This window comes from Embiotoca jacksoni, unplaced genomic scaffold (assembly GCF_022577435.1).
Source record: "Embiotoca jacksoni isolate LCO1_2020_lvr unplaced genomic scaffold, fEmbJac1.0.p SCAF_4, whole genome shotgun sequence".
Lineage (NCBI taxonomy): Eukaryota > Metazoa > Chordata > Actinopteri > Embiotocidae > Embiotoca > Embiotoca jacksoni.
Genome location: NW_027185392.1, coordinates 12,705,759 through 12,728,655, shown reverse-complemented (window position 1 = coordinate 12,728,655; position 22,897 = coordinate 12,705,759). Strand labels below are relative to the sequence as shown.

Here is a 22,897-nt window from a genome sequence, read left to right as displayed (position 1 = left end):
TGGTTGTTGTGCCAACCAGGCTCCTCTTACTCCGGGCTCCTCCATCCACTGGACCCTACTTTGGCAAAAACAAAAACAAGAGATACCTGTGCTGGTAAACAAAGAGGCCCGTCGGTCGGTCGTTTTATTTGTGTTGTTTTTTTTTGGTTGTTTTTGTTTTAAGAGGTAGCCGGTTGAACGAAGCCGCTGACTGCCGCCGCCCATGGAGACACATGGTAACTCCCACAAGAAACAGAAGCTAAGCAACGCCGCCGAGAGCTGGGTGAGTTTTCAATCTGCTGCCGAGTTACGCTAATCCAACACGACGCGCCGTCACGTCCGACCACCTCCTCTAAACCGGCTGCTCATGAGCGAACCCCCCCGGGGGGGGGGGGGGGGGGGGCCTGCCGCACAGCTGGGTAATTAGCACAGTTCACATTTAGCTGCGCCGGCTATCCATTTAAAGCGGTGGATGCTAGCGGGAGCGCGCACAGCTAGCGCGGAAGCTTGAACTAATTTGGTCGATGCCCTCCCTGCTGTGATGACGTGAAACGCAAGATTGTTTCACCAGATCCTTTCAGCAAAAAAAAAAAAAAAAAAAATACTGCTTGGAAAAGCTGCCGTGCTCAGAGGTACACCTGTTGATAAGTGCACAGCTTTTTTTTTTGATTGATTGTTGGTTAAACTCTCTGCGCTGCAGTATTTTCAATGGTCTTCTACAATTCACAAGCAGTGACCTCAGACACACACACACACACACACACACACACACACAGAGCCTAAATAAATAGCGACAGCATTGTGTTACTTGTTTTTTTTTTTTTTTTTTTTTTTTTTTTTAACCTTCCCCTTGTTATGCTGTCCATTGCTTTCCAAGGCATTGGCCACTACTGCATGTTGTTTCAACACTACCTTTAACACTGACCTTTTATTTGTATTGATATTTTTAACTCATTTCCTGTGTTGTACACTTTTTTTGTTTTGTCATTGGTATTTAAAGACGTTGTCCTTCGTTCTAGTTAATTTTTTTTTTAATTATTATTATTATTTCCCACATTTAGTTGTTGTTTATAGTGTTTTAAAGTGTAATGGGACTATGCTCCATCACTATAGATAAAACTGAATTGAATTAAATTGATATCAATAGTTTTTCTAGCAAAAAGACCAGCATTCTCAAATGTTAGGATTTGAAGCCCGTCTGTCATGTGTATTGGTAAACTAAATGTTTTGGGGTTGTGATTTACTGGTTGGAGAAAACAAGAACTTTGAATACATCAACTTGACCTGTGTTAAAAGGGCTGATTTACAGGGTTGAACTGACACAAAACCTGTGTTATTTCAGGGAATGCAACGTGCAACTAATGTCACCTATCAAGCTCATCATGTAAGCCGAAACAAGCGTGGGCAGGTTGTGGGCACAAGAGGAGGATTCAGAGGATGCACTGTTTGGCTAACTGGTAGGACACGAGATGTTACATTTTAGGGTGGCCTCAATAAACCCGTGGTTTCCCAATTTTTTCATAACGCCGTGTTCTTCCCTCATGTAAAGGTTTATCCGGTGCAGGGAAGACCACAGTGAGCATGGCTTTGGAGGAGTACCTCGTTTGTCACGGTATCCCTTGCTACTCCCTGGACGGGGACAACATCCGTCAGGGGCTGAACAAAAACCTGGGTTTCAGCCCAGAGGACCGTGAGGAGAACATCAGACGCATTGCTGAGGTGGCCCGGCTTTTTGCTGATGCGGGGCTGGTCTGCATTGCCAGTTTCATCTCTCCCTACAGCCGGGTGAGTGTCACTCTCCAACACCAGCATTTGAATGAGAGAAATGACGACATGCGATGAATGTGGCGAAGCCTAACTGATACTTCACCTAAATTTGTCTCTCACTCTGTTTTTTTAGGTTTTATTGACCCATAAGTAAACAAAGTCTGACCCTTTGTGAGCAGGTTTAGTCTAGGCTGAAAGGAAATTAGCATTATCAGACTCGTGCTTTACAGCATTGTAAAAATCCCGACCGTTTTTTTGTGAATGCCACAGTTGATATTGACTATGATCACATTTTTAATCATGTCACTTTTGGTCATCATTAACCTGCTGAATTTAATGACGTCAGCCCCAACAATAAGTTGTGTTTTAATATGAAAAAATACAGCTTTTGAAGGTAAGATTTTATGTTATCACATGTACTTAAAATTATTTCTGTCTCAGTAATTTTGTTGTTGAGTTATTTCAAAAAGTGATTTTACAAATGTGGATTTTTAATCACGTAAAAAAAAAATAAAAAAAATAATGCCTTTACCAACCATTATCGGAGGCCAATTCTGAGCTGCGTTTTCTAAATATAACCCAACTTACTTTTACATTGTGATGTCCTCTTACAGCAGAAAAAAAACACACCTGATGTAGCCTTAACCATGTGCTATTTTTCACTAAATGTTTGTCTAAAATCATGTTTATACTTTGTTTTGCATATTGTTTATGCCTATCAGGATCGCCTCAATGCCAGGAAGATCCATGAGGCCGCAGGGCTGCCTTTCTTTGAGGTTTTTGTGGATGCCCCTCTGGACGTATGTGAGCAGAGGGACGTGAAGGGGCTCTACAAGAGAGCCAGAGCTGGGGAGATAAGAGGTGGAGTATGATTTAGTTCTCTTTATGTGCAGTGCAGAATCGATACAAGACTGGGAGTCCATGTTCAGTATGTGATAACAACTTTCGCACTAGATAAACAGATAAATGAATGTGTCAATGGTGCACAGTTTTCTATACTTTAAGAGCTAAAGAGGTTTGGCCATTTGATGTTTTGTTACTAAGCAGAAAATAGTGACTTTGGCTTCTGTAATTACTCAGGATTATCATTTCAAATGACTGCGGCAATTCAATTTTCCACATCACTGTCAGAGGAAGTGTCTCTTATCACACTGGTGCAGCACGTAGTTATTTTTGTTTTGCAGTGGGGAGAGCTTGACACTATCTTGAATTTATCGTGTCATCTCTGAAGAGCAGATTGGCCTCTGTCTGTTTGCTCTTTGGTAGCTCTTGTGTAGTAGGGGTCTAATACAGATACAGTAAATGGCTTTGCCTGAAACATTTTCTGTATCCGCATTCTTATTTTTGTATTTACACCAGAACTGGTTGAAAATCTGTCACATTTCTTTACAAACATTGTAACTGGAGACTTTCTGTGTATTTCCTAGTGTTCATTTCACATCTATTCAATAATGAAAACCAAAGAGAGAAATGGAAAGATAGACTCTACTGAAAAGGTTGCTGATGAGTTGAATATTGTCAACATAACAGAGCTAACTCTGCTTTAAATTCTCTGCTTTATCAGGTTTCACTGGCATTGACTCTGAGTATGAGAAGCCGGAGGCTCCAGAACTGGTGCTGAAGACTGACTCCTGCAATGTGAATGAGTGTATACAACAGCTGATTGACCTGCTTCAGGAGAGGGTGAGGGGAAGAAATATCCTGCGCCTACCTTTGTGTTTTTTTTCCAGTTTTTTAGCCTTAACGCCACCTTTAAAGGTAAATGTAGAGTCTTGAAGTTCTCACTTGATACATAAAACTCCTGTCATTTTTCTTTTGGCCACTAGGTGGCAGGGAAGTATCATATTTTTTATGGATATTGATGCCACTGCATCTACATTTTTATCACATTTTTTTTTTTTATTTATTTTTTTTGTAACTAATTTGACATTGTGATGTTTAATGCTGCAGGATATAGTTCCTGTCGATGCTTCGTATGAAGTGAAGGAGCTGTACGTTCAGGAGAATAAACTGGACCTGGCTAAGGCTGACGCTGAGACTCTTCCTGCTGTACAGATTGGGAAGGTGATTGGGATTGTCTTTTCTCATTTTAATAAATGAAACTAAATAACTATTAATAATCTTCGTATACGATGCCTATAACTTATAACTAGTAGTACTTACTAGTCGTCCACTGATAAAAACATTTTATATCCTGTTTATTTGGATGCCGTATATGAAACGTTGTTGGACAAAATGTCACCCACTGTTTGTGTCAACGTCAGGTGGACATGCAGTGGGTGCAGGTGCTGGCTGAAGGCTGGGCCACTCCTCTGAATGGCTTCATGAGAGAGAGAGAGTTTCTGCAGTGTCTTCACTTTGACTGTCTGCTGGATGGTAAGATGTTGTTTAAAATCACTGTTTTCACAGGATAGAAAGTCCAAACATTTCTTTGTAAAAGAAAAGGCATTCATTACAGCTGAGTGCTCACAAAATATAATGTCGCAACAGAGAGTCATCTACTATTTTTTTTTGCAATTGTGTATTTATCAATATTCAAGTCTACTTGTTGCATTGGTAAATCATGTTCTGGTGCTTCCATCACTACAGTATGAGTAAGTTCTGGTTCACATTTTATGCAATGTGACTCCTTCGATGTTCAGCTGATCAACCATTTTTTATTAGATTGTGTTTTGGCCAAAAGGTTAATTCAAAATTCTCTTATGGTTTTAACATTTTAGTTTTGTGTTAATTAAATCTGTTGAGCTGCCACTTTTATTATCCCACTTTTTCATTATTTAAATTAAAACATTGAGCCCTTTAACTAAATGGAGCCTTAAATTAGTTGAACAAATCCTCCATGCACGTGTTTCTGCAAGCTGCAATACTTACTGTGTACTGTTGGATGTGCTGAGAGACTTGAAAAAGCATTTCTTGTGTTCCATTATAGCGGTGATCCACAACTTAACCACTGTGGCTTAATGACATAAAATCTGATGTAAGATTGATCTATATGCAGATTTTTAAGAATAATTATATGTTCAATTTGCACCGAGCACTCAGGATTTCAACCCTTCGGCAGGGTTTTGAGAATGAGTATTATACTAGGTGTAATTACAATACTTTCTCATGTATTGTTTGATATTCAAAATGTTTTTTATTTGCTTGTATTGCACATGTGACTACTTGTGCAATATCCTCAGTTCTGTGTTGTGGTGCCAAATATTCAGTGAGATAAACACGCACAAAAATGAAGTACAGCGTAGATTAACATAATTTATATAAAATTTTTACATTTTGACAGGTATATATATAACAACTAAAAGATTAAAAAAATCTGAATCTCACAAATTAGGAAAGTGAGTCATGACTTTTTAAATCTATATATTTGTATTTATATTCCTGTCTGATTTTTGTCTGTTGGCCCCGAGGGGGGAGGAACGAAGGCAAAGAAACTTTTGCATTGATTAACACCACACACTGCCATGTGTTCATTTTCACTTTCTCCCAGTAATTTGACAGTAAAAGGATTGACTGCACACACACTATAATGCTAAAACTGGTCAGAAGCATAAAACTGCACGTTTTAATAATCAAATAGTCCGCAAAAATAAACAGAAGTCCAAATTCAAGATTATGTCTCCCTCTTTGGGGATTTAGAAGTTGTGTGTGCACATTTTATTGGAACCAGCTGTAAGTGGTCCACTGTGACAGAGGGACCAGACGGGGGTCCCGGAGTAGGCGGCGTCCCCTCCTTTCTCCTCAGTATTTGATCTGATGTGACGTGAAAAGCGTGCTGGTCTCAACGTTTTCATCAACCTGGAAGGCAGAAAGAATTTAACAAAAGAACGCTGTCGTGACGCCAATCAAATCATGAAATGAGAAAAGGTCATGCACCAGGGTTAGCGTAAAAGGACTTTTCTTTTTGAACTTCTTAAATTGCAGCCTTGAAGAGTCACTGTAGCCTGTGGTTTAGCCGTATACTCCACATTTAGCCTCAAGGTTTTACGACATGATACTTTACAAGAATGGTTGAGCTGTTTTGTTGCACATACTTCATCTTTAACCTGCCTTTTGTATGTTGTCTGATATTAGATCTCAGTGTATTGCAAAACTGATCTTTGCAGTGGATTCAGAAAGTATGTTATGTAGACCTTTTTATATAGTTAAAATTGTCATTAGTGACAATGTACGCAGATACAGGGAGAGCATGCAAACTCCATACAAAAAGCATGATAGATTTATTTTTCCATTCCTAAAGATGTTTTCACTTTTTCAGTATCGGTCGAGTTTAGATAGATGGTCAAAGTTACGTTTTCTTTTTCATTTCGAAATTAAATCTGTAACAGAGTGCAAACAGTCGAGGGGTCTGAATACTTTCTGGTTTCTCACCAGAATGCACCACACGTATATTCTTCAAATTTAACAGATCTTTGAGTGCATCTTTTAATTTGAAAGCTGATTTAAAATAATAATAAAAAAAAAAAGGAAATAGGTCATGTGAAGTTAACACGATCACAGTCATCTTCTTCTCGGCCAATGTTGGCACAATGACGATATTCATTAGATTAATGCTAGGTGCGCCATTGTAGTATTTTCAATCTTTTCACAACGCACCTTCTCGGCCCATAGGTGGCGTAATCAACCTCTCGGTGCCTGTGGTGCTGCCAGTGTCAACTGCAGATAAAGAGCGTTTGGATGGTGTGACAGCTATAGCCCTGGTTTACGAGGGCAGACGAGTGGCCATCCTCCGTAACCCCGAGTTTTACGAACACCGAAAAGAAGAGCGCTGCGCTCGGCAGTGGGGCACCACCTGCAAGGACCACCCGTACATCAAGGTCAGTGCCTGAGATGACGGATGCATTCAGGGTCATGGTATTTATCCTCTAAAGATAAATTCATCTAAAGCGGCTGTTTATTTTTCTGGGTCTCTTTTCACATGTGAAATCGTGGGGGCACTTCTGTTGATTAAACTTAGCGCGTGCGTACGTGTGGGCCTCCTCCTTTGACATATCCATGTAGACATTATATTTTCCATTTAATTCTGTTTGGAGGATATATTGTGACTTTTTGTGCTGATCTGACCTCAGAATACGACTGTTGAGCATCTTTCATGACTGTTGTCAGGCTGGCAGTGGACAGGTTGGATTGATTGTAGTGATTGATTGTAGCGTGGAAAACGGCTTAAAGCGGAGCCAATTCATAATTGATCGCATCACCTGAGCTGCTGGCTACATTCTGATTTTTATGCATAGTTTGCCAGATCAAACTGAGTGTTTGTAAAGTATACACATAAAAAAATGATCCACATGATAACATTATGAGTCAATAAAAGAGTAACGTGGATAGAATCTTTTTTTATTTTTTTAAATCAGCTTGAACTTTTCGGTTTCATTTGTGGTCTTTTTTTTTTTTTTTTTATGGTTTTCTCAGTGTCAGCGCCGGAGCTGAGCTTCTTTTACTGCCTCGTCTCTGGGAAATTGTCATCTTCTATCACGCTAACATCACACAGACCAGTGTTTTCAGTAACTCTAGCTACAGTCTCCACAGGAGACGGATTAATATATTGTCTGATATATGCGTAGCCAGAACTGATTTGATTAAATTCTTGATGTTAAAAATGATTCTCAAAATGTATCTTTAAACCTCAATCTCTTTCACAGTCAACCAGTTAGAAACACTGGTGTTTGATTCAATGTAAAATGAGAAAAATAAACGCTATTTCAAACAGGAATGTTAATGCAAAAATTGCAAGTTTGACCAATAATTCATTGTTTGCGTTGACAAGACATGAGCCGGATATCCACAGACAGCTGGCTTGCTCACATTAGCTACACCTACCCAGCGGGCACGGACTGAATAAATTCAAATCCACACTCTGTTCTCTGGACTTTCACTTTTCACGTTTCGCAGCCAGAAGTAATAACCCGTCAGCTAACACAAACAGATGTCACGCAGGCTATCCCTTTCTTAAAATGTGTACTCTGGATTGAATACAATATCAGCAGCGAGCTAACTATAGTGAGGCCATGTTCACACTTGACATTGAAATGTCTTGGTTGATCTGACCGCAACTGGACAGCTCTAAGTACAGGTGTGAATGCACCAAAGACACATTGAGATCCGATGGCTCAGATTACGTTGAGGTTTGTTAATGTCATTTTTTTCAACTGCTGCTGGGCCACATTCACATCGCACTTAATGGGACTATTATTAGTCAGAGACGGTGATTTACATCTCTGTTCCATTTAAACTTTGTCATATCTTGATTTCCATTAAGTAGACATTTTCTACATCATGCAGCCCTAAGTAGGTTGTACCTATGTGTCCACAATGTACACGCAACATTTAGCGCAAATGCAGCATGTTTCCTGAGAAAAGGCTCAAGTCCAAAGCTGGATCTTGGCTTATTCAAATACAAATTGCTATTACTGGGAATTTATTTTATTCCGTCCTGCTGTGATAACTGAGTTTACAACACGGGCTAATATGTCAGAAATGTTTTAGAAGCTTAACCTTGGCCAAAGTACTGAATAGCATCTGCAGAGCTCCAGACCGTCTGTCTCAGAGTAAGATGTGATAAACACTGTGCATGTGAAAGCAAGCAGCCTCCCTGGATTCGGCACTGATAGGACACAGATCCCAGCTGGCCTTTTCACTTTGCTTATGGAAAGAATGAATTGGTGGAGTAGGAGAGATGCTTTTCTCACAGTCTGTCTGGATGCCGAATGTAATCACTTGATCTTTTTGGTCCGCCCTCCTTTTGCAGGTGTTATATTTGGATGCAGAGTCTCTTGCTCAGCCTCCACCAAAATGTGTTTTGAGATTGTACCGCTCTGCTGCCAGCTTCCACCTTTCCGCTCTCTCAAGTTCTCTCCAAATATACCCAGGAATCGTTTCCATCTGTCTCTTATCCACTGCCATGGGGCTCAGGTAGACTCTGTGGTGAGATAATGTCCTGAAATGATCCTACGCAACCTGCGGGAAAGTGGCATTGGCTCGTTGCTGGAAAAGAACGGAACTGTCTGGCGTTACTGATAAAGATAGTTGTCGCTTTGCCTTTTTGTAATCCCATCTGTGTGAACTTATACTGCGAAGTTTCTTTTAAAAGACGCATGTAAGGCCAATTTCATATTGTCAGTGTTTTCAGTATGTGTGCAGTTCATCACCACTTGTAACAAAGGTTCAAAACCAAACTAATACTCCCCCACATGGTGTCTCGTGATTTCACTCTCTGGGGGCAAACTTACTGTAAACCTCACTGGCTGTTTTTAAAGCACTTGGATGCAAAACATTCTGGGCAGAGAAGTTGAGCTCCAGACAACAGCTGTCTCGATGTTTCGGCACAATTGGCAGTCATTTTAAATTTTAGTGAATATCTTTTTTTGTTTGTCTCACCCTGTTTATGATGTAAGTCTGGCTCAATAGTGTGGTTTAAGATGCATTGGAAGTTGCAAGTTTCATAAATTGGTACCATGAATCTTCAGTGTCAACATGTGATGCCTCAGTGCTACCTTTAAACATGCCGTGGGCTCTGTATTTACCCAACTGTCATTCTTTATCCACTCTAACCTGACGTGTGTGTTCAGCCTGCTCTGATTAAGGTCCCACTCATTAAAGAGTGTGCGTATGTATACATCGGTGTATGTTTAACTTACTGCTCCGGAGCCAGTCTGTCAGCACACCTCGGTCGGTACTGATAGCTACAACGTTTGTATCCCGTCTCCTTCAGACAGAAACAACCTGCTCCACATAACATGTAGTTAATCCACTTTTTCCTGTTTACCTGCCTGTCAGTCAGACAGGAGCCCCCTTCACCGGAAGCCATGGTGTAGTGGCTGTTTATTTGGCTAGGCCCCTTTTCACGTGAAGTCATGGGGCACTTTAAATGGTTAAACCTAACACATGTGACCCAGCAGGCCTCCTCCTCTGATTTATCCATGTAGACACGACACTTTCTGTTCACTTCCTTGAGGAAAACCGATTGGGAATTGTCTTCGCTGTTAATCTGTCCAAAGAATAAGACTATTGAGCATCTTTCATGAGTTTAATCAGGCCAGCAGTGGATAAGTTGGATGCATTGCATTGTGAAAAACTAATCACAACATGATCCGGAATACTTCTTAAATGAACGAAGCCTCCAGGGGGTTCTTGATCACATCTCGTAGACGCCTCTGCTGATGACAACTTCCAGATTTGTATGTGTAGTTTGCCAGATTTAACAAAAATCAAAGAGCATTCACAGGCACAAAAGGAAACTTCATCCCCATCACTTGCTTTGTTGATGTTGACATGTAATTTATCAACTCCCAAATTTTTCTCGTTTTATTTGTGGCCTTTTCTGAGTTGTCTTGAGTCTCACTGCTGGAGCTCTGCTTCTTCTCCACCCTAGTCTGTAGAAATTTGTCACTTTGTATCACGCTAACATCACACAGACCAGTGTTTTCAGTAACTCCAGCGACGGTCTCATAAGTGCCACAGGAGGCAGGCGAAAGATGTTGCCTGAAACAATAGCAGCCTTTGCCTGACTCCTGAGCACTTTAGTGACATTGTTGGATGACTCTCATGAGGGGAAAATTTCTCTCCAGTGTGGTCATGAGCTCATCACCAGGTCTCATTGTGGAATACAATCTGATTTTGTCGTAGCGCTGTTGTTGAAATTAAGGTTGCAGTCCTGACCAAATGCAGAAGGGCAAGCATACCAGAGTTTTGTTGGCTCTTTTAACGACACATCAAGACTTTGATTTATACTGCGGTGTCCCTGTTGTCATGGGGTAATAACGTGGAAGTTTTATTAGAATTTCCGCTGGCCTGCTTCCAGCACAGTGAAGGTTTTAAGGACCACAGTGTCTTAAGTCTGGATAATGTTTGAGTTGTGTTCACTGTCATGATCATTGTGGCTCCAATTTCAGATGGTGATGGAAAGTGGGGACTGGCTGGTTGGTGGAGACCTGCAGGTTCTGGACAGGATCTATTGGAATGACGGACTCGACCAGTACCGACTGACACCCACTGACCTCAAACAGAAGTTTAAAGAAATGAATGCAGGTATGAGGACAAGTCCAGATGGTATTAGTTTACTTAAATTTTTGTTTCGAGTTAAAAACGGTGATGAAATCCTGAATCAAGGAAAGATGATAAAGACACGGCTGTAAATTTTTTTATTTTTTTTAATTTTTTTTTAAAAACTTTTTATTCATTCTATTTTTCACTTTCATTCTTTGTTTAGATTCTGGTAAAGAAATAAAGGAGTCACAGTAGTTCATAAGAGAAAAGGCTATGGTGTGATTTAACCCTTCACCAACCAGACACAGATTGTATGTGGTTCCAGAGGTTAGGCACTTAGCAGCTTGATTATCTCTAAGTACAATTTGGCCTTTTGTTTGTCTTGTACAGACGTCTTCAGTCGCAGTTCAACAAACCTTTCTTCCTCTCTATATAGATGCCGTATTTGCCTTCCAGCTCCGTAACCCAGTCCACAACGGCCACGCTCTCCTGATGCAGGACACCCACAAGCGTCTCATCGAGCGAGGCTACCGTCGGCCTGTTCTGCTGCTCCACCCACTGGGAGGTTGGACCAAAGACGACGACGTGCCGCTGCCTTGGAGAATGAAGCAGCACGCTGCGGTGCTGGAAGAGGGCATCCTGAAGCCAGACTCTACCATTGTTGCTATTTTTCCCTCGCCCATGATGTACGCAGGGCCGACTGAGGTATGGATGATCAAGAATGCTGTATTTTGTATTTCTCCAGTTGCACGTTTGAGGTTTTTGTTAAATAAAGGCGTCATGTTTTCATCAAAAGTGACAGAACAAAAAATGTGCCTGCAGCACTGAAGACTGATAACAGACGCACAGGAAAGAGGACCATCACATACTTCGAGAGGGAAAAAATGGCCGGAAATTAGATTTAGAATTGTCTTGAGGCACTACGCTTCCATGCAACACAAACCTCTCCGTGTGACTGAGCGTAGCTGGGAATCTTTTAATCGTTCACTTATGATAATGCGATGGCACAAATGATCGGGGCCAAGTATTGAATTTATCCGGTCTGTAATTCTGAATGGGAGGTTTAGAGAGCCAGGTGCCGTCACAGCATTAGTATTATGTCTTTGCTCTGGTGTACCCATTAAAAACATGTATACTCTTATTCTCCATGCCAATCAAATCACAGGACTCCATCTCCAGCGTTCACAATTAAGCAACAAGTTTTTAAGCAACACACTAAAAGTGTGCCTTGAGTTGAAACTACCAGTTTTTTTTAAGTCTAAAAATCATAGATCCTGAAATATACAAACTACATGGACACGAAACCTGCTGGAGGTAGTGTTTGTAATTGTCACGGATAACGTGTAGATTTAACAATTATTGATAATGAGAAACCGAAAAAGAGCTTCAGTGCTTATGATAAATGCAAGTTCCTAAGAGGAGCACTTGTTGGAGGCTGGCTGAACTTATGTGGAGATAGTTTACGTCTGTTAAAAAGTGAAAATGGTCACGGCGCAACTAGCTTTATGTTTTAGGATTTCAGATAATCTAATGCACTTTTACACAACACTATAATTAGATAATAGTTTGAGTTTTGCCGAGATTTTCCATGACAAAAATAGTTCAATCCCCCCCTCCCCCCCCCCCCAAAAAAAACCAAAAACAAATGTAAAGGTTTCTTGCCTTTGTTTATGAATCCTCGACATGTGGAACTGTGTCCTCTGTAGCTTCAGTTTTTCTTTTTTACTCCTTGGCCACAGGTTCAGTGGCACTGCAGAGCACGAATGGTGGCCGGTGCCAATTTCTACATTGTAGGCCGTGACCCTGCAGGCATGCCCCACCCTGACACGGGAAAGGACCTGTATGAACCCACTCATGGAGCCAAGGTCCTCACCATGGCGCCAGGCCTCATCACCCTTGAGATTGTGCCCTTTAAGGTCGCTGCTTACAACAAGGTCAAAAGGGCAATGGACTTTTATGACCCTGAAAAGTAAGTATTGTTAAATACCATTTTTAAAAGCATGTCTCATTTAGTTCCCTGTAGGTTTATTTATTATGGTCATGAAATACAGGTCTGGTTTACAGGCAGTGCTCCCTAACATTAAATGATTCCGTTAATTAGTAGATTTAGTCCAGAGTGATTCCTCCCATTTAGCCCAATTAGAGCGAGCGGCCTAAACAGAAATTCTATTCTCTGAATTAATTCCTCATTAGACTTGTATTGTTTACAAAAAACCCTTTCATCCGTTTCCTTTATTTCATCTCTTCTATCTGCAGTGAACATCCAGCCAAGAATAACAGCAGTTGTTTTTCTATCTTATAGAGTTAAAAGGTTTTGTGGATTAGCATGAGCTTTGATGTTCCTCAAAATTACAGAGACCTGCCATCAATTTAAGTCTGGACACTGCACATGGTGACTAACAAAAATCATGCAATTTCTTTGCCTTTCCTCCAGGTTTGACGCAGCCTCCTTCGTCAGGTTATACAACTGGAGCTGTACTCAGCCAGGAATGTTAAAACTAAATATGGCCAGACTAATCAAAAGATTTGCTTTGTTTTCCATGATGCATATTTATGACGTTAAGTCCAAAGTGGACTGTTGTTTAGGGACATTTAGTTCTTCTGTGGAAAAAGTAAGAGTGCTGCTAGAAGTAGTATGTGTTAAAATATTTGCATTTTGTATTTTCTTAGCAGTCTTTGGCTTTGAAGGGACATTAGGAAAAGCTCTGTTGTCATTTGAATCTCACCTGCTTTATAGATAGATTAAATGTTCAGCAATCGTGGGTCTAAAAGGGAGGGCTGATCATTCAAATAGGGTTAAATTGTGTAATGATGTCAGTAATTTTCAATCTATATTATTACCAAAATTATTACCATCAGTCTTAAAATCGAGCATTCAACGCTCTAATTTGTTGTCGACAAAAGCAGTGTGGCATACTCATCAAGACTTCCGCAAAAATAATAAAAACATCCAGACAAAATACAAAAATATGAAATGCAAAAGGTAAAAATGTATAAATATATGTAAAAAAATAAATAAAAGACCTCCGTCACAACTTTAGGTAAGGATGCTCCGATCAGGATTTTCAAGGCCAATGGCCAATAAAATTAAGAGATGATAAAGTATCAGTAGTAATTGGCCGCTGTTTTTTTTTTAATTGCCAGGTAACGTGTGTAACATATTCCTTTGTCTCTCTTAGAGACAAAACTTAAATCCCAGCAGCCTCGGTTTGATTATTGGGAACAGGTTATTCAGAGAGACAGAGGGTGGATAGAGATCAGTATCATTTAAACACCATTACTATCGTTCATACCTCTCAAACCGTACTTCTTCAGCATCAATGCATTTTTTCTTTATAAATACAAGCATCTCTGCATTTCTGGCAGACCGTCTGTTCCTCTTCTCATGAATAAAATCCCCAGCTGTGCTGAAAAGTCTACTGCTATCTACACCTGCGCGTGCTGGCTCGTGTTACTTCTGTGTGCCTGGGAAAGTGGCTTTTATTGCCCTTCTAAAAAAAAAAAAATGTAAAATTTTAAAAAAAAAACACACCTGTCCGCTTCATGCGGCATCTGTCTCCGAAAGCTCGAGGTTCAGCTGCTGCCGATGTCGCTGCCACTATGTTCCCGATCTTTATCCCGAAATTCAACATCCAGATCGTGAAGGAGCAGCTCGTGGTACTTTCTCTGTAGCTCACAGCCGTTCCCTCTTTAACTCGCGTCACCGTTCTGCTGCTCCGGTCCAGCGGCCGGGAGGTCGGAAAGAAGCCCACGTAAGTGGGGCTTGAGTGCATCTGGGAAATATCTCTCTCTCCTTTTTTTTTTTTTTTTTTTTTTTTTTTTTTTATAGTAAGAAAAATAACAACTTTTTCAGATGAATTACTTTTTACATTTAACTGAGCGCAGACAGAGAGTTTTACATCATGTGATCGGCTCCTCTGATTCACCTTTTTGGAGACTGCCGATCAAACTTTTTAGAGCTGATATCGGCCAATCATGATTTGTGGCTGATTGATCAGAGCACCCTTAACTTTAGGCAAACTATACAATAAAACATCAACAGGCTCAAGTTGCCTGTATTGTAATAGGCTTTGTAGTTATTTAAAACATAAAAAAAAAAAAATCGCCTCAAAAGTCTTCAAGAAAATTGTATACACATTTCACAATGTTAGTAAGTCACGCCCTCTAGCAAAATGCATTTTACCTACTTATTTATATGTAATCTTATTTAATCAAGAAGTGTATTGATACCATATTCCATGGTGTTTTTTGTAGTGTAATTAAAATTGGATCCATCTTTCTAAGGCTAATGCTAGAGAGCAAATTCAGGACTACTGGATTTCCAGTCCGTAGCCTGTCACTCAGTTAGATTTATGGCATTCCTTTCTCCCAAGCACGCTGGCCTGGCCAGATTTCAGGAGGAATATGGATGCTCAGCTTAATCCCAATGCCCCTCAGTCTGTTTCTGAACTCTAATGGCTCAGATCACAGAAAGCTGTTTCTGATTTGACAATGTATAAAAACGTTCTCCGAAGAATTGGCCTGGAGCTCATTTACCTTCCGCCAAGGGTCTTCACAAGCTCTTCTTTTTCTTCACAGATTCTTAATGTTTCAGAGCCACAGGATGTGCTCTCTCATGTTATAGCAATTAGAAAGCCTGCTCCTTGACTCTCTGAATGTGAACTCAATCTGCGAACAGGGAGTTTAAAACGGTCTTGATTATCCCTCACTGTAGTGTATAGATGAGGATAGTGAGGATGTGGTGGAATTGTGCCAGGGCTCCGCTCAGCTTGGATGACGACTCTTTGGCTGCTTGCTTCACATAGTTGTTCATATCTTTTTTTTCTTCTTTTTTTTTTATCCAGTTGAACTCTGTGCAGTGAGAAGCCATCTGTCATAAAAAGAGAAGGGAGAAGATGTCAGAATGTCTGAAAGATATTTTTTTTTAAAAAAGAGAGAAAAGTTTCTGGACAAAAAAAATGTACAATCTGTCTGCGTGGAGGGGAAACTCTCCAGCCATCAATTTGTCTTTTAGTTGTATTTCCCTCCAGCGACGTCCAGCAGATCGGTTTACATAATTCTGCTTCAAGTATTGAAAACAAAACTAAAGCAAGGAGCAGACGACCATCTTTTCTTGTCCTTATGAAAACTTAAACCTGCAGTGTGGAACTTTTGTCTCCCCCTTCCACCAATGGGAGTAATTACAGCAACACTCCATGTCTGCTCTGTAGCTACTGTTGCGAATGGAAAACGGTGGATAAAATGTTTTGTGTCAAAACCCAAATGACTCGTATCACTATCAGATTTAGTTCCATTCAGTTATTTGGGAACTCTAAAAGCGCTGCACGATTGAATGAGCATCTGGCTAAACCGGAAGTTGGCTGGCTTGGCTTGAGCATGCTCAGTATGAATTCATCTGGCACATACGGGAATGTCTCACCAGACACTGGATTTAAAATCTCTGCACAGTGTAAGTGAAAGAGATTCATCTGGCACTGACGGGCAAAATCAGCATTGTGTGAACTCATTCGGCGAGTGCTGTTGGACTATAGCTTAAAATACGTATTTTTTTTTATGTATGTATTCACAGGCAACATTACTGAATTAATGACAGAGTTCAAGAAATTCAGATTTTAGTTGGGTCCTGCTGGTTGCAACAACAACGATTCCGAGGCAGACGGCAATGCGTAGTAAAAACTCAGAAACTCCCTCAAACGTATATATCAAACGTCGACGTGTCGACAGTCAGCTGTACAGGCCGGACTTTCCAACCGCCATTGCTATGGCGCGCTGCTGCTTGCTGAATTGTGACATTATCTCTCCTGCCACAGAGGGATTTTAGAGCAATTTGTAGCCGTGAGAAATGGTCAGCACATGAAATGCAGTTTAGTAATATATTCTCCTACTCAAAAATGATTACGTCCCAGTTCACAGGGTGGGTGGAATGTGTCATAAAATAGTGTTATAAGAGCCTCGCTTCGATTTGCAGAAATGTTAACTAGCCCGCTCCTTGATCCTACCGATTCTAAAACAGCAGCTGGCTCCGTTGCCTTGTTGATAAGCATCTTTTCATTGATTGAAATATGTCTGTTACTCAAAACTCTCTCTCTCTCTCTCTCTTCGCACTCTGTATTTTTCTTTTTTTTATTGCAGCCGTCAAGATTTTGATTTCATCTCGGGCACACGCATGCGCAAGATGGCTCGTGAGGGAGAGAACCCTCCCGACGGCTTCATGGCGCCGAAGGCCTGGGCAGTGTTGAAAGAATACTATAAGTCACTGGAGAAGGCCTAAAGGTCGAGTCTCGGATGAAAAACCATGGGAACACGGTGGTCTCCACTGATGTTTAAAGTGATGAATGTGGGGACCACTCACTCACTCTCTCTCGCTCTGGCTTCTGTCAGTGTCAGTCATGAACCTGGTCACATTTGTGTTTTAGCTGTACGTGCTTTATTTAACTAAACTTACTCTAACTGAAATAAAGCAGGAGAGGTCGCTAGACTGAAGAGTTGGCATTTCAAGAGAACGAACAGAAAAAAAATGATTTCAAAGCTGATGTTTTGTGTTTTTCCTCTAAAGGTATCGTGTTAACACATAAAGATCAAAAAGAACTCGTAAGGACCTGTATGGAAAGTGCTGTTGACCAGTACTTCAGTATGCAGGAGTGAATGTTGAGTATTTGTGATGTCCAAATTTCAAATCTTCGTGCACCTGCCAGAGCCCACGTCTCGCACTTCTGAACCCTGAACGAGTGGCCTCGTACTGTATGTGTGCGAGTGGCTGTGGCAGCTGCTCAGAATTTGATGTACGCACGTATTTGGAAGTTAAAAGTCGAGTGCCTTGGTCCTCAGAAAGTTAACTCGCACAATGTCTTGTTTGAATTAGGACACACACCTGTTGTATTGTGAGCCTGAAATGGTCCAGTAGTTCAAGAAATGTCTGCAAAACCGATCAACATTAATTGCTATTATTGAGATATCAACCCTAACCTCACTCAAGTACTAGGAATTATTGTTTTGTTTAGTGTATTTATTCTACCCTAACACATTTCTCTTTTTAACTGTGTTGTGCATGTGGTTTTGGTGCTTTAAGTTTGTCTCTCTCTCGCCAGTCTTGGTATTTTGCTACATTTTCACCATTTTAATTTTTCCCCCCATCTCACGGGTTGGTAATATTTTCCATGTGGTAATTCATTTTTAAGAGTTGGCCTGTATAATCAGATGGTTGAGGCTCACCGAGGGATCAGATTTGTAATCTTCCTTGTCCAATAAACCATTTTTAGCAAAAAGAACAATTTGTTTACTTTTCCTTTCTTTAATCTTTGAATTTGGTGCACACAGTGTATGGCATGTGTGTGCGTGTTTTTTTTTTCTTTTTTTTTCTTTTTCTTTTGAAGTACACCAAAGAGTTTAAAATACATGTTTTTAAAAGAATTTCACTTCATTTCAAATGCCGGCACTGAATTTAATGTAACTGGCTGATGAGAGAGCTCTGTGATTTTTCTGTAACAGTATGTTAGAGCATGACTCAATTCCTGTAAATCTCTTTGTCTTGGAAACTCGTTTCTTTGTCAGCTAGCTGATCAACGCACTCTTCAACGCTAAATTTCCCCAGTTTCGTAACCACTGCCTGTTGAAATTTGTGTGCCCTCTCAGTTGGTCAATCAGCTGAATACTGAGTGAGAGAGACCCTTTTGCGACCCCAATCAGACTCGAACAGTCTCTCACACTGTATACAAAGAGCTGCAGCTGGCTTCCAGATGCAGAGAAAGTGGAACGTGCAGGGTTAAATCGAGACTGAGAAGAGTAGCTCTGTCAGAAATGCCCTGGATACTTCATCTAATCCAGCTCCAAGATGTAATGAAGAGACCTGCCGGCAGCAGTTTTTTTTTTTTTCCTACCTTTCACCAGAGCTTGTTCAATCTCAAATGGTGATGGAGCTGGGACCTCGGTGCGACTTCAGAACAAGAGACCTGTTTTCACACAGAAAAATGATCAAATGATTATGGAGGGGTTGCCTTATGATTTCTATTGTCCTTTTAACTGTCTGGAGGAGATGTGTGCTCTCTGGGTAATGTAGGTGTCTGTTACTATCTGTATCCATAACCTCTTGATGTTATCTCAGATGTACCCTGCACAGTGTATTTTAGTCCCGGGTCCATTTACAGCTTGTTTGCCCCATAATCAGATCTTGCTTTGAAACTGTTCATTCATCTGAGGGTGTGTTACTGTGTGGCACACTGCCAGAGAAAAAAGGCTTAAGGTGCTCTGACGACTATTTACGCGACTTATGCCTCCACATATTTCTATTCAGGCTATAAACAGTCATAAACAACATTCATCACAGGCATTACAAAAATATGTTTTGCTGTACTTTTTTAGGTGCCGATTCTAGTACCAGACTTTACAGTTTGCAAGTATTGTGTGTTACTTAGTTATGCACATTTTATTGGTAATATAAGATTATTTATATACAAAAAATATGCTATATTCTTATAAGGGATTTTTTTTTTCTTGCTGCTGCTATCACCAAAGTTTCTCATGATCTGACAGACTTTCTTTTTGGAAGGCACATGATAGCTTGTTTAAGATATTTTTATTTTTATTTTAATTTGTACCACACAATACTGGAGCTCTTCATGTTAAATGGTAAATGGTTTGCACTCATATACTTTATCACTGTCGCTGTCTCAAAGCACTTTACAGTTTTCCTGCCTCCCACTCACTCCTTCTCTCTCTCTCACACACACACACACACACACACACACACACACACACACATTCCAGAGGTGGCAGAGCTGCAATGCAAGGTGCTAGCCTGCCATCGGCATAGCAACTTGTAGCTCAGGGTCTGGCCCAAAGACACTTCGGCATGTGGTCAGGACAACTCAGGAATCAAACTGCCAGTCTCATCATTAGCGGGCAACCTGCTCTACCATCTGAACCACAGCCTCCTCTGAGCCATTTATAACTGCCATATGAAACAGTTAATATATGTTTAATAATACAGTGATAATTGTGATATTGTTTCTAATCATATGATTTTGGTAGTTTTCAACTTGTTGTACATGTTTAAATAAACAGATAATAAAACAGCAAACTTGTTAAAATTGTATGTAAATGATCAAAATAAATTATATATTACATGTATGCAATAAATTGCTAGTGTGTGCAACACAGGCAGGTCAGCTTGTAAATATGTTACTGCAATCGAAAAAAAAAAAAGTTTTCCAAAGTTTAAATTTTCGGTTTTAATCTCAGTCCATCTTTCCAGACATTAGGACTTTAATCCTGTTTATGGCAACCATACCTGGCTACCATATCATGTCCTCGTCCTTACTTTAGAGCTCAAAGAAATGAGATGGTACTCAAGTAAAAAATGGTGCCTCATATATAGTTTTAAGCCAATTGCATAGTTTGGAAACAAATAAAAAGTCGTCTCAATCGCAAAAAATTATATTCTATACATATAATGTTATATTTGCATGCATGCATCATACATACAATGACATCATGGCTGTTTCATCCCATACCACCAAAAGGTTCTGTTTTTACATGGACTCCAGCTGCATTTATCTCCAATTTCCTTCCATCTGGTTTGAGTTCCATTCAAAGCCCGTCGTGATAAAAACAGGCTTTACTTTGAGAAAGGCAATACAGTGATAAAGGACATGGTTAAAATTCAAGGAAAGTCGTGTCCCTCAAGTGATGACTGTGAGTGTGTGCAGGGTGAAGGCGTTGCTCATCTGCAGTAATGATTTTGTCTGATCATCTGGTCCGGGATAATGGCATTGGAACGAGCCGTCTCCCATAATGTTTTATAAACTGGATTTCTAGGAAGTTCTGACTGTATTGTTATCATCCTAAGGGGCAGTTTCTGGAATACATTCAGCCAATGTATGAGTATGTTCGGTTAGATTGTTTGATTTGGTTGATTCCCATCCAGAAAATGTACCTGATGATTCTGTAATCTCCCTTTTACTTTTTTCAGCAGTTCAGAGTCCACAGTTTCTGTTTCTTGATTACATTATTTACACACCTTTGCACAGGATGAATATACTGTATTTTGTGTATTTCTTTGCTTGTGTTGTAACAGACAGCCAGGTTTGACAAATAAATGCGTGTCAAATATGTTCTTTGGTGGCCAGAAAATGTCCACAAGTCATTAGTCATGCTTCCATCATATGTTATTCTACCTCACACATGCCCTTGATATGGGTTTCAGGGGACACTCATTACTACACGCTTACGAGAGCCTGATAAATCCTTCAGCTTTATGATTCTTTTGTCAGTGCACCATGTCAGAATGAGACTGGACAGCCTTGGGAACAATACCTCACGAACCAGACGCTCAACATGCACAAGATCATACAGCGGGAAGGAGATCATGCATCAAATGATGATTTATGAACACATCAAAGGAAAGCATCTGTTTCACAACCTTGGACCACTGGAAAAGAGGAATTCCAGGTTTCATTCACCAAATACTCTCTTAGGCACCAAAGGTGGGTTGTTTTCATAACCCTGCTCCTCAGCGAGGGTCTCACCTACAGAATGCAACAGAGAAAGAGGAAACAGTTTATCTATACCTGTCACCAGCAGTGAGACTAAACTGGTACATGTACAGTGTCAGATATTACTGAGGGCTAGAGAAGACACGAGTTATGTTTTTTTTTTTTTTTTATTAGAACAAAGAGATAAGTAAATCTAAGACCCAAAAAAGATTTCCACAATATGTGCCTGTAACAGTAAAAACAACATTACAACATTATAACTTTATTTATTGGCAAGATAAACCAGTATGGTTTACAGTGTCAGAGGCTGCACGGCAATCTATAATGTATAAAAATGCCAGATGAGCTTTGTTGTTTCTAGGCTGTGTTAAATTGCACCGTTTTCAGAAATTAAAGATAACCTAAGGTGACCTAATATTTATAAATTATTTATAAAACACCCAGCTCAACTGTATCCAACATGCCTTGTCAGAAAAACTAAAAGATATCTTCATTGTAGACTATTCGATCAGTTTGAACAGTTTTCAAGAAAACATCTTTTAAAAAAAGCTCCTCAAAAGACAAAGAAATCTCCAAAAAGATTTTGTAGTCTACAATGCAGGTTTTTCAATCAGTAGTTTCTCGATAAAGTTACAATTTAGTAAAGCGGGACCACAAACTTAACGAATTCACTAAACTGTTTCAGGGTGCCGGTTATAGAGCCTCGAAATATCGGAAAATCTCAAGAGATTAAACTGTACGTCAGTGCAAAACAAACATGGAGGCGGATCGTCGTGATCAGCGGTTTGCGTTTGTTTTTCCTGTTTCGCAAGTGTGTGCAATGTTTTACACCAAAAGAACAGAAGAAAAGAAAAGCGCTGTGGATGAAGTCGTGACTGAAAAGACAGAATCAGCTGGGCTTGTACATTTAGCAGTGGGAGCTGGAGGTGAGTTGGAAAAAAAGTTATATTGTTAATCTCAAACCGCTAGACTACTGCAAGATACTGCTACAAGCTGATACTAATGTCATTTGAATACAGGTGGAGGGGAGAGTGAAACCTGTTAGCATTGGAAATTCTGTAACTTTTATACATTCTCTGACTTGTTACTGACATTGACTTGTTCCATATTATTACCGTGCTCTGGCCTTGTGAGGATGGGGACGCTTTCTGGTCAATAACCATTGAGGGCGACTCAATGGTTATTACAGACTTCTGCTCAATATTCCCCTAACTGTTCTTTTCACGCAACATTTTTTTTTTTTTTTTGTAATCTAGGAACCTTTGATCCAGTCGGAAACATTAAGATTATATCCCCTCAAACTACAGGATCATTTGAGCAGATAATCGCTTCAGACCAGCCCCGTCGATTGTTGGAAGAGGGGGTGAATCGAATTCAAAATCTGCTCAGTTAACCTTTGGTGTGGGATGAGTTTGAGGTATGTGTCATTGCGTCATTACAATTTTAGGTTGTTTTAAGCCACATGAGCTAAATCTGTTCATTGTTTTCTATACTTGCAGCTCATTTATTGTATTTGGTTGTGTTTTGTCAAATAAGTGAAGATGTTTTCTTTATTTGTGTTCTGTCTGTCTGCCTTGCGTTTTCTTTCCCTGCCGTGTGCGAAGCTCCCAAATGCACAGTACCAAACAGTCTTTTTAAATTTCACACTGATAAACAGCGTCTACAGAAGGAAGGTT

At 40.2% G+C, this 22,897-nt stretch overlaps 1 protein-coding gene across 1 annotated transcript; it reads left to right on the top strand.

Annotated features, from left to right (window-relative positions):
• Positions 1 to 12: 12 nt before the first annotated feature.
• papss1 (3'-phosphoadenosine 5'-phosphosulfate synthase 1) lies at positions 13 to 19,780 on the top strand. The gene is made up of 12 exons (XM_069167122.1): positions 13 to 262; positions 1,322 to 1,436; positions 1,529 to 1,764; positions 2,469 to 2,607; positions 3,311 to 3,429; positions 3,697 to 3,810; positions 4,011 to 4,122; positions 6,358 to 6,563; positions 10,638 to 10,773; positions 11,168 to 11,436; positions 12,471 to 12,700; positions 16,864 to 19,780. The coding sequence occupies exons 1-12, from the start codon at positions 203 to 205 to the stop codon at positions 17,000 to 17,002; spliced, it is 1,875 nt and encodes a 624-aa protein (XP_069023223.1). The 5' UTR covers positions 13 to 202; the 3' UTR covers positions 17,003 to 19,780.
• The last annotated feature ends 3,117 nt before the right edge of the window (positions 19,781 to 22,897 follow it).

Excerpts from the sequence above, each read along its gene's own strand:
- papss1 (XM_069167122.1), top strand. The coding sequence starts at position 203 with ATGGAGACACATGGTAACTCCCACAAGAAACAGAAGCTAAGCAACGCC. Across the intron at positions 3,811-4,010 it reads CTGCTGTACAGATTGGGAAG|GTGGACATGCAGTGGGTGCA; the intron begins GTGATTGGGATT and ends TGTCAACGTCAG. Across the intron at positions 12,701-16,863 it reads GACTTTTATGACCCTGAAAA|CCGTCAAGATTTTGATTTCA; the intron begins GTAAGTATTGTT and ends TTTTTATTGCAG.